This window comes from Priapulus caudatus, unplaced genomic scaffold (genome assembly GCF_000485595.1).
Source record: "Priapulus caudatus unplaced genomic scaffold, Priapulus_caudatus-5.0.1 Scaffold437, whole genome shotgun sequence".
Lineage (NCBI taxonomy): Eukaryota > Metazoa > Priapulida > Priapulimorpha > Priapulimorphida > Priapulidae > Priapulus > Priapulus caudatus.
In genome coordinates, this window is record NW_014577498.1 from 115,367 (window position 1) to 130,078 (window position 14,712).

General features: G+C 39.7%; 1 protein-coding gene across 1 annotated transcript; it reads right to left on the reverse strand.

Moving 5' to 3' along the window:
• Nucleotides 1-247: 247 nt before the first annotated feature.
• LOC106810389 (ancient ubiquitous protein 1-like) lies at nucleotides 248-13,561 on the reverse strand. Its single transcript, XM_014813726.1, has 12 exons — nucleotides 13,391-13,561; nucleotides 8,230-8,367; nucleotides 6,440-6,590; nucleotides 5,764-5,875; nucleotides 5,450-5,522; nucleotides 5,068-5,104; nucleotides 4,864-4,908; nucleotides 4,428-4,501; nucleotides 3,923-4,077; nucleotides 3,181-3,315; nucleotides 2,810-2,928; nucleotides 248-1,590 (listed from the first exon to the last, which is right to left on the reverse strand). Exons 1-12 carry the CDS (start codon nucleotides 13,438-13,440, stop codon nucleotides 1,468-1,470), a joined length of 1,212 nt encoding a protein of 403 aa, XP_014669212.1. The 5' UTR covers nucleotides 13,441-13,561; the 3' UTR covers nucleotides 248-1,467.
• Between the last annotated feature and the right edge of the window lie 1,151 nt (nucleotides 13,562-14,712).

Here is a 14,712-nt window from a genome sequence, read left to right on the forward strand (position 1 = left end):
AAAATACAACTCGGAAAGCCACTTTTCATCATGGTTTTGAATAGTAATGATAAACGAAACAGATCACATAAAAAATCCTTGGTTCTTCCCACTTGCATCATTTCGTGATAAAAAATACCTCTACTATATGTAATCCCAAGCAATATATACGTTTGTTCTAACATATGAGCCTAAAATAATTTTTACAAGGTATTAGTCAGGACAAATCATGTGCAACGGAGTCTTTAAATGAAATATAAATCTAGCGTTTAGCATTTCTTTCTGTCAAATTGGGTTTTATTCATGCAACAGTATCATTTTTAACATTCAATGTGCATTTTTAATAAATAAGTTTGTTGTAAAAAATTGCCGGCGTTTGATATGCCACTCGCTGACATGACTTGATTTGCACTTTTGAAGTTAGATTTAGCATCCAGCAACTGATAAAATCATTAAGGTGAAAATTATAGGGCTATGCTTCAATAAATAGTACACTTGGAGATAATTAATTCATTACTTTCACTACAAACTCGTTATCTACAATGTGAGAAAATTTACACCTAAGTATAATAACCTACAATCGCAGGTTGGAGCAACTGCAGCACAAGCAATATAGTGTCAATCTTCATAAACGCCAGCAAATTTTATAAACAGCATTTGACATACATTTTACTTACTGATACTGAACAACAAAAGCAAGTTGCATATTAAACTACTAAGATCCCAACTCAACTCGAAATAATGCTGATAGCCGGACGTGTGAGAAAACAGACCTAGGCTGCATATCTACATAAAATGTTTGAAGTTTGAAGAACCTGCTTTTTTTAGGACTCTTTTCGGGAATGGTGCAGATTGAACGTTATTCACGTTTGCCTTTCCAATTGGTTTGTGTGGGCTCAGATATCTTGGTTTTTCGAGACTCACTTGCAAGTGGCTGCTATGCTTTTGCATGTAGTTTAATTTCCAGGAACCTCAGTCTACATTGTATACTTTGTGTGAAGTCGTAACCTTGTTAGTAGGCACTTAAATCCAAAAACTATTACAGTCATGTGGAAAATGACAACTACAAGAGCAAAGCTTTTGACCTTATCCAAATGGGACCACACTGATAAGCACACCCTACTAACAAAAAAGAAATTTCTTAGAAGTTCTAAATGATAATCGAGTAGACCGAAACCATGAACAGAAACAGGTTCTAAAAATTCCACATCCGTTGCGCCTCGTGTAGACGCGGCTAATAATTCTAGACAATAGCCTGCTATTGACACATTTTCTCTAGTATAAAAGATCATTCAACTAATCGCAATGTAAATTACACAGGTATTTGTCACTAATTTATAAACAAACTGAGAAATGTCGGCCTTTTTAAAATTCAAGATTGCAGTGCAAATGCAAATGAACATGTCTAATATCTGTAACAGTTAAATGTTTGCAATAAATGAAATAAGCTAAACATTAAGAGTTTATACCATGTATGCCAACGTATTACTATATTCCATGTTTTTCCATATACTTATGCTTGGCCTCTGCTATAAATTCTGCTTTTCTCTCCTGGTAAGATTTCATGCGATCTTTTGAAGACGTTGCCCACATTGTTTTTTGATCCTTTGTCTAAAAGAAGAGATTATTTTAGAATTACAAAGATATAAAAAATGTTGCATAAAATAAAAGATACCAAACATTGACAACATAAATAATGAGTGCCAATGACACTGTAGCTCACTTTGGGTGTGATAGAAGGGGGAGGGGAGATATATAAAGCAAGAGTATATATGGGAGAACTCCCATTATATAGCATATCTCCTCCCATTATATGCTCTTGATAATGATATATGCATAAGTTTTGATGTGAAAATAAATGTTTCAGATCTGAAAGTCTGAAATCTTGACGAGAGATGGCGCTACGCCTAAATGATCGCCATTTTAGTTTTCGAATATCGCACAAATAAAAAAAATAAAATATTCCAGTCAAATTACTGTAACGAAGAATCTAAAACACAATATTACACCTATATAGGTATGATTGTAGAGTTGTTGACCAGTTAGACGAAATATTTAATTTCTGATCTCTCCCATAGAAGTAACAACTGTTTTGGGGCTAGCCTTACACATTCACATACCAAAATTTAACAAAATCGAATGAATTTAGATGGCAATTTTCATTTTTGCCAAAAAGTGGGCGTGGCTCGAAAGTAGGTCGACTGGCGTGCTCCAAAATAGGAAGTTCAAATCTCTCCTATAGGAGTAACAACCGTATTCAATTTGAAACATGTGGGTCAAACGGTTCTTGAGTTATCATTGACCGTAGGCAGACACTGAAATGCATAGTGAAATTGCCAAAATCTACCTCATTTGCATTTTTTTTTTAATATCAAAACCCATGTGATATGTTTTGGGGCCAGTCCTTATTCATTCACATACTAGAAATGAGCAAAATACGTTGAACCTGAACTGACTTATGGCCATTTCCATTTTGCCAAAAAGAGGACGTGGCTCAAAAGTAGGTCGACTGGCGTGCTCCAAATAGGACGTTCAAACCTCTCCCATAAGAGTAACAACTGCATGCAATTTGAAACATGTGGGTCAAACGGTTCTTGAGTTATCGTTGACCGTAGCCAAATGTTGACGGACGGACGGACGGACGGACTGATGTACGACGGACGACACCCCATGGCAATAGCTCATCTTCACGATTGCATTAATGTTTACCTTTTTATACCACAACGAACCTTCACATAGTATATTCAGCACAATATGTTTGTGTCATCATATACTTGGTAGGATAACCATTCTTGAGTGCTTAATTATGTATTCATTAACTTGCAACTACCGGAGTTTTAGTAGACCAACTGGATAATTGAGCTTTAGAGGTTGCAGGAAGTTCTGGTGTATATGTGACTCTGCCTTCCAATATATTTGTTATCGTTTCATCGACACATCTTGTATTTGCTGTAAAAATAAGTTAATATATACCATGTTAGAGATAAGCAATATATATAAGTGATAATTCTACCTATCTTTCATTAAATCCCTGATAAATTTTTCGATTAAAAAATTTAATTGTATCTTGTAATAAAACTTTACGTACAAAATTAAAGCTGTCTACGTTGCACTAAAAATTATTTCACACGTTTTCAATACTTTATAATACACCAACAACAAAAATATTATAAAATGGGGTAAAATGTTCTGTATGTTTACCTAAGTCTCTTCGAATGATCTCTATAGGGACTAGGGGAAGAACTTCCTTCACTTGCTGACACTTATTAAATAGTGGGTCTGACATGTACAGTAGCTGCTCCTTCTGCTTCTGACGCAATGGTACCGGACTTGCATCTGAAGTTGGAGTAATTTATAATAAATTTATAGGAAAATGTGCTGGAACCTTGATTATTGAGTACAGGTTGAATATCGAAGACGAGCACCTTTCTGTCAATAAAACTTTACTCAGGTGATTGTACCGTCTCAACCATTATTTTGAAAACTGAAATATTTAAAGCTTATTGACAAGGTGACTTGAAGTGGCCTAATGATTACACAAACAATAAGAGTGAGCCCATGCAAATGCTAACGTTTTTAGCACAAAGCACTACAGTTATTTGTTAATAGTGTAAGTAACATCAATGTTGCATAGGATGTAAAGCAATTGTATGTTTTGTAATGAATAGACATTGAATAATAAATTATGGATAGTTTTATCATAAAGAAGCAGTGTTAAAATGAAAATCGCTCGGCTGTCTGTATCATTGACTTGTGCCACGGTAGTGCAATTTTTTCAAAACTGTTCAGATTTGCTAAAGAACTAAAATAATAAGAGCTATAATACAAACAAGTTTAAATTTTATTTCTTAATAAGCATGGGCAATATCAGTTGATAAATCTAAATATTTTTGTGAAGTTGTGCAAGTTGTAAAAGCCTGTAAAACTCATACACATGCCCTACCTGAAGTATCAAAGTGTCTCTTCACGTACTCAACTTTGTCAGCACTCGTGTGTTTAGTTGGCACGATGTGCAGTTCTTGTGCCATCAGATGTTGAACTCGGACAGCAAAGTCATCGATGCTCTCTGTATTTTCTTTTACTTGCACCGGTAATATTCTGTGATATGAAAATAGTGAAGGAAATTGTCATACACGTATGCGGCGTTAGCTTATCAAAGTGCAGCTTATTCATGATGGATTCCATACTAATGTCTAAATGAATGACAAAATATACTAAATTTAAGCACTATTTTGATTAATTCGAAGGGTGTTAATATTACTATCCAGTGAATATCAACTACATATACAAGTAAGAATAATTAAAGCATAAGAGTGCAATCATCTCTCAAAACTATCACAGTAATTTGTTGTGCTTTGCACTTCTATATATGTCACAATAACGCATATGCCATTTTCTTAAAATAATCCTGGTGGCTGAAATGTGACCTAGATTTTTGTTATTTGTACCTCAAGTGAAATTTGGTATATGGCACAAATGCAAACCACATCAGATCTGTCCACCATCTACTTCCGATTGGTGACTGCAATGAAGATCAAGCAAAATAAACCATTTTAAATACATACAGATGTATTGTATCAAGTAAATATAATATAAGTATTATTTCTGCTACTTGGAAAAATCACCATCATTAACACATTGTTATTCTTGTAGTAATTAAAGTAGAAAATATATGGGACTGGTACATGAGGAACAGTGTATACAAATTAATAATGAGGTGAGCATGAACTCCGCACTGATTTAATTCTAATAATATTCATAGAGTAGAGAAGCCATCTTGATTCTGCTAAAGCAATACTGGGCCTGACTGGAAGATTTCTCATGGCTACCCAGTTATGAATACCAAAAAAATTGCATGAACTACTTGTACATTAGAAAACTCACTGGGGTTATGGCCACAAGTGGTAATCGTCTGACAGTGATAACAACCTGAAAAATAGATACAACCCATGAGCATGTCAGTCTTTTACATGTTAACTATATACTAGAAAGCATTCACTAGAAAATGGTTTTGCATTCCTGCAACTTTATCATAGAATTATATATAGTTTTATTAGCATTAAGTGTGCATAGTGTTTAGGTACATACAGGCTGGACAGGCTGTTCCAGAGAGAATGGCCATGTGCTGTAAAGATACAGTTCATCTTTAATAAACGAAATCAAAACCTACAACCACACTAATGACTTTACAATTAGTAAGGTTCACCTGATCATTGACTATTAAAGAGTAAAAATGTAAACACTTCTAGTCATACTGCAAGCACACTAAAATGTGTTTTACCTCACTTATATTATAGACATCAGCAGCTTGTTTTGTGCACTAGTTGACATTTTATAGCTGCAACAGCTCACAAAAAACAAAAGCTTACCCTCAAACACTATGAATTAAGTCAAACACCCATCAGAAATCAATCAACATGCACTGCTTATTACTGAGACCTTTTCCATTAGTAAAATTTAAGACTCATACCTAAACTTTAACAATCCTCTTTTGCCACTTGTAGAAGCACCTTCAGGATAGCTTAAAATGGGAACATTTGATTCTGGAAGGCAAAGCATATTTAATAACATTTTTATATTTTCACTTCAACTTACACAGCTATTAGCCCCTCTGTGACCACAGACCATGTCAGTGTCAATGATATTAATATGAATTCGCCTACATTCTTCGCACATAATATGTGAAGAACTAGCCAGAAAATAATTATTATCTTCATTAATTACATACACAAACAGCAATAAAACATTCATGTATACTGACATTATCCTCGTGTTTTATATTACCTGAACAATGTTTTTTGGCATTTTTGATCAGAACATCCCGTCCCTGTTTAACACCCAAATCTTCATATCCTAATGCCCAGTTCAGTAACTCGGGTATATCCCACACACTGGGCTGGAAAAATTAAAATGTCACATGTCGCTTATAGGTCATTTTAATATATATATATATATATATATATATATACATATGTCATTATTTAGGCTCACTTTAGTAGAAATCACTTAAAGCTAATTAAGGTGTTTGGATTTTAATGCTATTGTGTGTATCTGTGTACATAGTAAGCATGAAAGTAAAATCTTACAATACCACTGCATCAATTTAGATGAGGTCATAAAAAGTTTCACTATTTAAATAAGATTTTCAGATACAGGCTGGTGTTATTCACCTTAGCAGGATAGCCGGCAGTTTTAATTAACAAATGCTGATAGTGAGGACTCATGAAATGCAGGAAAATTGAGAGGTAAAAATAGGAAAACAGGCGGTGATCCTATTTGTTATGAGGATAAACCTGGTAGTGGGCAGGGTTATATTGCAGGAAAACGTTTTTCAGATTACTACCTTCTAAATTTAGCGAGCGTTTAAGTCATCATAATTTCCTATAAACCGCCAAATACCGTATGTTGTAAATAGTATACTATATACTTAGATACTTGATATTATATACTTTATATCTACCATTATATTTGCCATCACTAGGTCAACTGCCAGATGATCCAGTGGTGTCACGTGGTTGCAAACTAGTACTCGTGCTGATTTCATTTGATTCTCTGTGCCATCCCGAGTCACAATCACGCCCAGAACGGAGCACATGCACCGCAGCACTATACTAAATGTATGTATACGATACCGTTAGCCAAGCTGCAGAATACGTTACATATTCAGGGGTCGAAATTAGCGGTATCACGATATCCGCGAGATAGTAGATTCTTGTGTTGGATACCAGATTTCAATGCTTGGTATCCCGCCGGGATAGTAAAAAAAAAAATCGTCAAAATCCGGATAGTGATTGATGAGCATAATACGCCATTCACACCATGGCCCCAATCTCACTACGCTTGTACTACGCTCTAAGAGCGTGGTGGAAATGTGTAGAACGCAGTTTGAACGTATATGGACGTACTGCGATCGCGATCGAGCGCGGTGCAGTCACCATGAGCGTGGAGAGCGTGGCCAAACTTTGAGCATGTTCAAAACAATCGTGGTGTGAGCGTGGCGGAAAGACAGCGCAGTGCGGTCGTATCAGAGACGTGGAAGGCGTAGTACCCACGTAACTCGAGCGTAGTACGAACTTAATGATCGTATCGCAAGCGTATCGCAAGCATGTCGGGTGCGTGAAAATTGTCGCCCCGTTCTCAGCACGATGTCAATACGTTTTCATCACGCTGTTACTACGTCCATGGAGATGTCTCTGCGACCTGACCATGCTCTCGCTATGACCATGGTGCGTCTCTAGCAAACTCGACCCGTTCGTATTACGATTGTACTACGTCCAACACGCTCAGACCACGCCGTTGTGGCGATCGTGATGAGCGTAGCTCTAGTGTGAAGGGGCCTTAAGCGTGGCCGATGTTGATCATAAATGTGATGTGTATACATTGTATCAAGCGAACCAGGCAATGCGTCTGCAGTGTACTTGTCTGTGCATATCTGTGAATCTGTTTTCATGTTTTTATATAGCCTAATAATTACATTACATATTAATAATTTTCATATGCTATTATTGCATATTGCAAGATTTTGGATACCAACATTGTTGAAATTACTATCCAAAAAATGGGATACCAGATCTTTGGGGGGGGATACCAGATTTCAATACCTGGTATCCCGAATGGATACCATAATAAAAATCTAATTTCGACCCCTGATATTACGTAACTATTATTCATGTATAAATAAATTCAAACCTGAGTTGGAATTATTTACGTGGCAATGAATCAATTAATTCACTTTGAAAAATATTAACTACATATAAACTCAAATGTATTATTAGGTCATCATACAACCTTTATAATTTATTTACATGACAACAAATCTCTTTATCCACTTTCATTATACGTAGTTATTATAGTTATATCCACCATAAGAAATTTATCCATAAGCTTCCAAATGTGGCACAAAAACTTATTAATTCTTTTAAGTTATGGACACAACGTTATAATGAGACAATTACACATTTTGACTGTGCATGTCCAGTGTCTTTTCTCTGTTATAACAATTTTCAACTAACAAAAAGATGGCAAACAGTTTTTAATAACATAGGCAGGCTGCCTTTTAATAAATAGAAACCAGCACGTGTTTAACTTTCACCGAAAATTTAAGCATTCTTGGTGGACACTGGATCATTGTGATTTGTGCACACAATTTCTTCCCAATGTGGAAGGTGCCGAAGCAGGTACTTTACACATCTGTACTGAAACATGGTTTCCTCAGCGGAGTTTTTGTTTTTAGGTTTAAATTCATATTACCTTCGAACCGTTGACATCTTCGGTAAGATGCAAGAAACGACAAATGCGTGAAGTCCGATGAAGAACCTGAGTAATGCCAGGACGCTCCCAAGTGGGAAATAAAGAATCACGGTTAAGAGCTGCCATCCTGTCGGGAATCTAAAAAAATAACCATTATATATTATCGAGTTTATACTTTACAATGTACCATTTCGCATAAATTTACATTGTGCGACAACCTGTATCACACTTCGTTTTTCTATTCATACATTGTGCATGTCCAGGAAGTGTGTATGTGGAAGGATGAATGGCACATGCGAATATAAATGCACCTCAATCTTTCTGTTTGTGTATATGCATGTGATAATTTGTTTGTGTACCACTCACTATTTAGTATCACTAACATTATAGGCATATAATATATGCATAACATTTTTCCTTACATACCATACGATGACTATAGTCTATACTCTTTTATTATGTTACAAAGTTCGCTACTAGGCCCAGAGTAATTCAATCATAGTGATTTCATTATCACAGTTACTTAATGCACAGTGATTTCAATCACAAAACTATCAATAACGTGTCTTTGCGTTTTCATCACCGTGATTATATCAGGTATATAATGTTGAATTTCACATGTTTTGGACAGTCATACTCCTCTATATTATCTTACTCCTGATTATATTAAGGCAGTTTTACAGACTTGTCTGTTGTCACTTGCGACTTGGTTGAATGGTTTGTTACCTACGAACAGTGTCAGTGGACTGTAGAGGTTATACGATACTCCATATTAGCGCTAATAGGGTCTATGTCCCCCAGGGTACTATCGGAGGGTAACTTGGGTACGGTTCGATATATCGGAAAGTACTTCGGGGTACTATACGATATGTTGCTGCGTACCCTGACTTTCAGCCCTTCGTTTTCGCAAAGCTAGTTCTTCCTTTAAATGAAAGTGTCAATGACACTGTAGCTCACCACAAAAAGGACACAAATGAGTGTTTTAGTAAGAAGAAGTCAGTTTTTAATTTGTAGCAACCATCAAGCGTACATTTATAGAAAACGATTGCTGTCTTGTATATTCGGCAATAATAATTAATATAACCAAAATGAATCACAATTTGTGACCTCGTATGATGTGCGATCTCAGTGAAAAATTAATTTTTTTCTTTCCGGGGCTCTTTTTTGCAAACCCCCCCCAAAATTTCGGGGGCTACTTTCATTTTCCAGGGCTCTTTTTTCCACTTTCCAGGGCGACTTTTTCGCAGGGCTGTTCCTCGAATGTTAGCAGTGTTTTGTAGCACACAAAGCACAGGTAGCCTCAATACACACTCGTGGGGCGCGCACACAGCCACACACCACGTCACACGAGGCAACACGCACGCACTAACCACGACGCACACTACACACACACACACACCACACACAGACACACAAGCACACACACACAGACACAACACAAGACACAACAGTCAATCATTCAAAGACAGTTATTCATCAGACTGACAAAGACAACAGTGACTAATCACACAACTCATAAGTCACAACAACCACACAATGCACCTTCATAGTAATACATCAACAGGTTCAGCTAAACACAGACTATTACGGGCTTAGCCAAATAGTGGATATGTCCGCACTTGTACGCAGTCTAGGAGGATCGACTGTGTGTTATACCCGCGAAGTCTCTTGGCGGTGGGGTCGGCAGGCCCGCGTAAGGGCTCCTGGTAACGCTCAGGGCCTCGTTTGATTGAAAGCGGGCTCCGCCGAGGCTACGTGTAGATGGCTGTTCACAGTCGACGCTGCGTAACGTTGCCTTGCTGGGCAGGGGCGGCATTGAATTGAAGTATGGGGGGGGGCACAATTGTTTCAGCGTGGTACTCACTACTCAAAATTTAGAGGGTTGCATTGCGGCTGGACTATGAGAGAGCAGCAGCAAAACTCTCTTCGGGGAAATGAAGCAAAAAAAGGCTAGCCAACGGAATGACAAACGAGTGGTGCCGGCAGGGAAAAATATAAGCGTGTGAATTTCATTAAGGATTTTCATGGATTAAAACGTATCTATAATTGCCTACGGGTCTACGTGAGGGCACGCCCGAGCAGGCACACCCGCACCGACACGCACGCACGCAATGCAGGCACGCCACGAGCGATGCACACGCAGCGCACGCATATAACGCAGGCAACGCAACGCAACGCAGCGCACGCGCGGCAGGCACACACCAGATGCACTGACCAGCAGGCAACCGGCGGCACACAGGCACGCCCTGCACGCACGGCACCAGGCGACGCACGAGGGCAGCGCGTAGAGCACACCTGCAAGGCACAGGGGGTGGTAGGGCCCGCGGCAAACTGCACGCACCGCGCGCAGGCACACACCGCAAGCACGCGCGCAAGGCACAACACGCAAGCACGCGCACAGGCAGCACACGTATATATACGCGGGCGGGCCGGCGGCCGCGCGCTTCGATTGAATGGCAATTACACAGCATGCAATGCTAATGATAAACACATTGAACAGGCCACACCGTAGCTAGGAAATTCTACCGCGGCCGTGCGAACCGGCTGCGCTGGGCAGAGGCCGAGCGAGGATCGCAAGGCGCGGAACCGACCTGGACGAATCGATTTCAAGGGCGACTCTTTTGGCTTTTGGGTCGGCCCCGATATCGTATTTTCGGGGGCTCTTATTCTGGGGCATTTTCGGGGGCGAAATCGCCCGCCGCCCCGGTGTATGTTTTTCCCCCTGATTTGGCGAATATACCCGCTTTGTAGGCGATGGCGTTTGAAATAAATACGGTTATGCTGCGTTCCGACATGTTTTGTAAAAAACTTTACTCCGTAATATAGACGTTTATCGGCAGGTGTGGAAAGGCTAATTTGGCATTAAAGATATTGTCAATGAAATCTTGTAAAAACGAACCAAGGACGAGTGTGACACCACAGACTGTTTTTGTCTATATAATATGCTATATAATTGCCATACCGTTTTGTTTTATTTTTAAATCCAAACCCTAGCCTTTTTATTCTCAATGAGCAAACCCGTTGGAACGCTGAACTGACTAATAGGGCGATACTCCATTATTTGCACAAAATTGTGCCGTGGCTTCGAGTAAGGTCGTGGTCCTCATGTTTGGGATACAGTGGGTTCATTTCACAATGCTGGCGCCCAAACCGGTCCTCGTGTAGTTTCATGTTCGAGCCGCGTAGCAAACGAATGTTGCCGGACGGGGACGGACCGGAACGTGCAACGCGTACAGACGGACCCACTGGCAAATAGCGGTCAGGCTTGCACCGATCGCGAGAGCGTGAGCCTACAACAAAGGGCCGTGGCTATCTGTTTCGAGGACAAGGAGCCGCTAGGCCTAACCTGCATCCGGACATCCATCTCACACAGGATCTTGGCGACACGTAGACGGATGATTGCACAAACGGTTCGCCTCTGGCTGATTGCCGAGTGTGTGTGTGTGTGTGTGTGTGTGTGTGTGTGTGTGTGTGAGTGTGTGTGTGTGGTGTGTGTGTGTGGGGTGTGTGTGTGTGTGTGTTGTGTGTGTGGCTTGTGTGTGTGTGTGTGTGTGTGTGTGTTCTGTGTGTGAAGAGAGAGAGAGAGAGAGAGAGACGAGTAGAGAGAGAGAGAGAGAGAGAGAGACGGATGAAAGGATAAGGACGCCGCAGTCGACCACTATATTCGTATATTCTACGGGCAATCAGCAGACGCGTCCCGTTTCGCAATCATGTGTACGCGACCCGTACACGCGATCACTGCTGCGCAGCCGCCTGGATGTCGGCGGATGTGTAGCCTGGAGGCTAGCAAGCAGATATATACGATGGCGTAGCACTGCGTTTAAAAAAAGCGAGAAAAGAGAGGAAATATAGTCCAACACATAGGACATACGCATTTTATATTGATCTGCGATGTTTGAGTTTCTCAATCCTATGTGAATGTGGTAACTTGACAGAGTGTAATGTTATTACACACCATCAGTTGGCTGAAAGTCAAGTGTAACGCTGGCCCGCTGGGCAATTGCACGGGTACGCAGTAAGCTTCTAAGAACTATATAGCCCTCCGCTCCGCCGCAGGGCTATAGAACATACTATGGCAATTTCCAGGGGGTAAGCAAAGACAACTTTTTTGCGGTTAATAACTTCTTCGGTATGCCAAATAAAGCACATTCTCTGCCGCACAAATGTCTTAAGTTACTACAAACACAAAAAATTAAACTGCAAACTAACGCTTAAATGTTGTACTTGCTATATTACTCGTCGACGAAGATTGTTTACCAACTTGTAACCGCCATTATTCTCTAGTGAGCGGGCACAATGTATTTCCAAGTGGAGGGGTGGGCAGGTTGCACGTGGTTGCAAACCGCGCTAGCGCTGCGTAACGAAAAATGGCGGTTTGCAACCGCATGCAACCTGCCCACCCCTCCACTTGGAAATACATTGTGCCCGCTCACTAGCGCCACTAGCGAAAAATGGCGGTTACAAGTTGGTAAACAATCTTCGTCGACGAGTAATATAGCAAGTACAACATTTAAGCGTTAGTTTGCGGTTTAATTCTAGTGTTTGTAAATTGTAGTAACTTAAGACATTTGTGCGGCAGAGAATGTGCTTTATTTGGCATACCAAAGAAGTTATTAACCGCAAAAAAGTTGTCTTTGCTTACTCCCTGGAAATTGCCATAGTATGTTCTATAGCCCTGCAGCAGAGCGGAGGGCTATAGTTCTAGAGCTAAGCACGCAGCGACATATCGTATAGTACCCCGAGGTACTTTCCGATACATCGAACCCTAACCAGGGTACCCTCCGATATAGCTATACTATAGTTACTAGAGCTGCCTCCGATAGTACAATGGGGGACTCGCAGCTAGGACCTGCATACCTCCCAAATGGCCATTGGTTGATACAAATCTAGTTAATTTTTTAATTAAATTTTAATTAGGGTTAGGGTCACAATGCACCATAAAAGTTTTATTAAAACAGGAGTTTCAGGCACTTGATTTGTATCAACCAATGGGATTTGGGAGGTATGCAGGCCCTAGCTGGAGTATTCCCCTAGCTGCGAGTCCCTGGGGGACATCCCACCGGAAACACGAATGTCCACGTCCGTGGGCCAGGGACGTCACATACATGATACAGTGACAGTCACATAGTCATACTATTACTCATAGACCAGATTAGCTTACCTTGATTGCACAAACAGCTCTTTTATCTCGAATATTGTAGCTGTTGGCATCGTCAAATACGTATCTACTTACAATAAGATTTGCACATTAAATCAACTTATTAATAATGTTAAAATAAATCATCTGCCATTGTGTCACTTCTAGTGGGCGCCGACATGATTATTACGTTTCCTGAGATAACCATTACGATAAGAAAAATCAGGAAATTCTTTTCTGCTGAGAAAACACAAATGTAGGAATAATACAACTAAATGTGAAAATATTCATAGATTTTATAAGTAATATAGGAGAGCTTTACAAAATCAAAATGTGTCATAACACATTTCGCGATAGGTTGGAGACGCACGTGTCCAGCGGCAGGCGCAGGCGGGAGCATAGCAGTGAAGAGAGAAGAGTGGTGGGTTCTCTCTTCACTTCTATGGGCGGGAGTAAATATGGTGTACAACCATAGAAATAATATAGATAGACTTATTATATATATAAGTCAATACTATCTATATTATTTCTATGTGTACAACAGACAGTCAACAGTAGAGGGCGTTCATGTGCAGCAGGCCCGCAGCATCGAACAGGAATTAATAAAAAATGCCCTGTTTCGTCGCATACGCAACATATACTATTACACTTTATTCATAACTACAGATTCATGCTCTGTGCTCCGCTCGAAACTTTTGCCAGCTCTATGATGCGAATTTATACAAAGTAATCGGATCACATTTCAAACATAAAAATTGCCAACCGGTCCGGCACCATGGATGGCTACGCCACTTGACGGAATGTCACAACCCGTAACAACTACACGACAAGACCACTGATCTCTATTAATTTATACTATTATGTTAGTATACTAGAGATCAGTGGACAAGACCAGTTTTCCTTCTAATGCTTCCTAGACGTCCATGAAGCATCTAACTTAATTGTGTGCATAATGCAAATGGGCGATAATTTCAATAATACTGATCCAATTTATTCAAGAAATAGCTCAAATGATTCGTATATATATATCTATACTAATATTCTAGAAGCAGCAATTTATTGAGTGTAGCAAGATTGAAACAATAAAATGGTTAAAAATAATGAAAACTTGTAGGCCCCCCTATATTAATTAATGACCGATATGTCAAAAATCATCGTCAATGTAGTCTTGTTAACATGTGTAAGCCCTATTTGCCTATAATAAGGAACATTGTGACATATAGCATGCTAATGCAGACTAGGTCATTTAATATACTAATGGAATGGAAATGTGTGTGTGTGTGTGTGCGTGCGTGCGTGCGTGCGTGCGTGCGTGCGTGCGTGCGTGCGTGCGTGCGTGCGTGTGT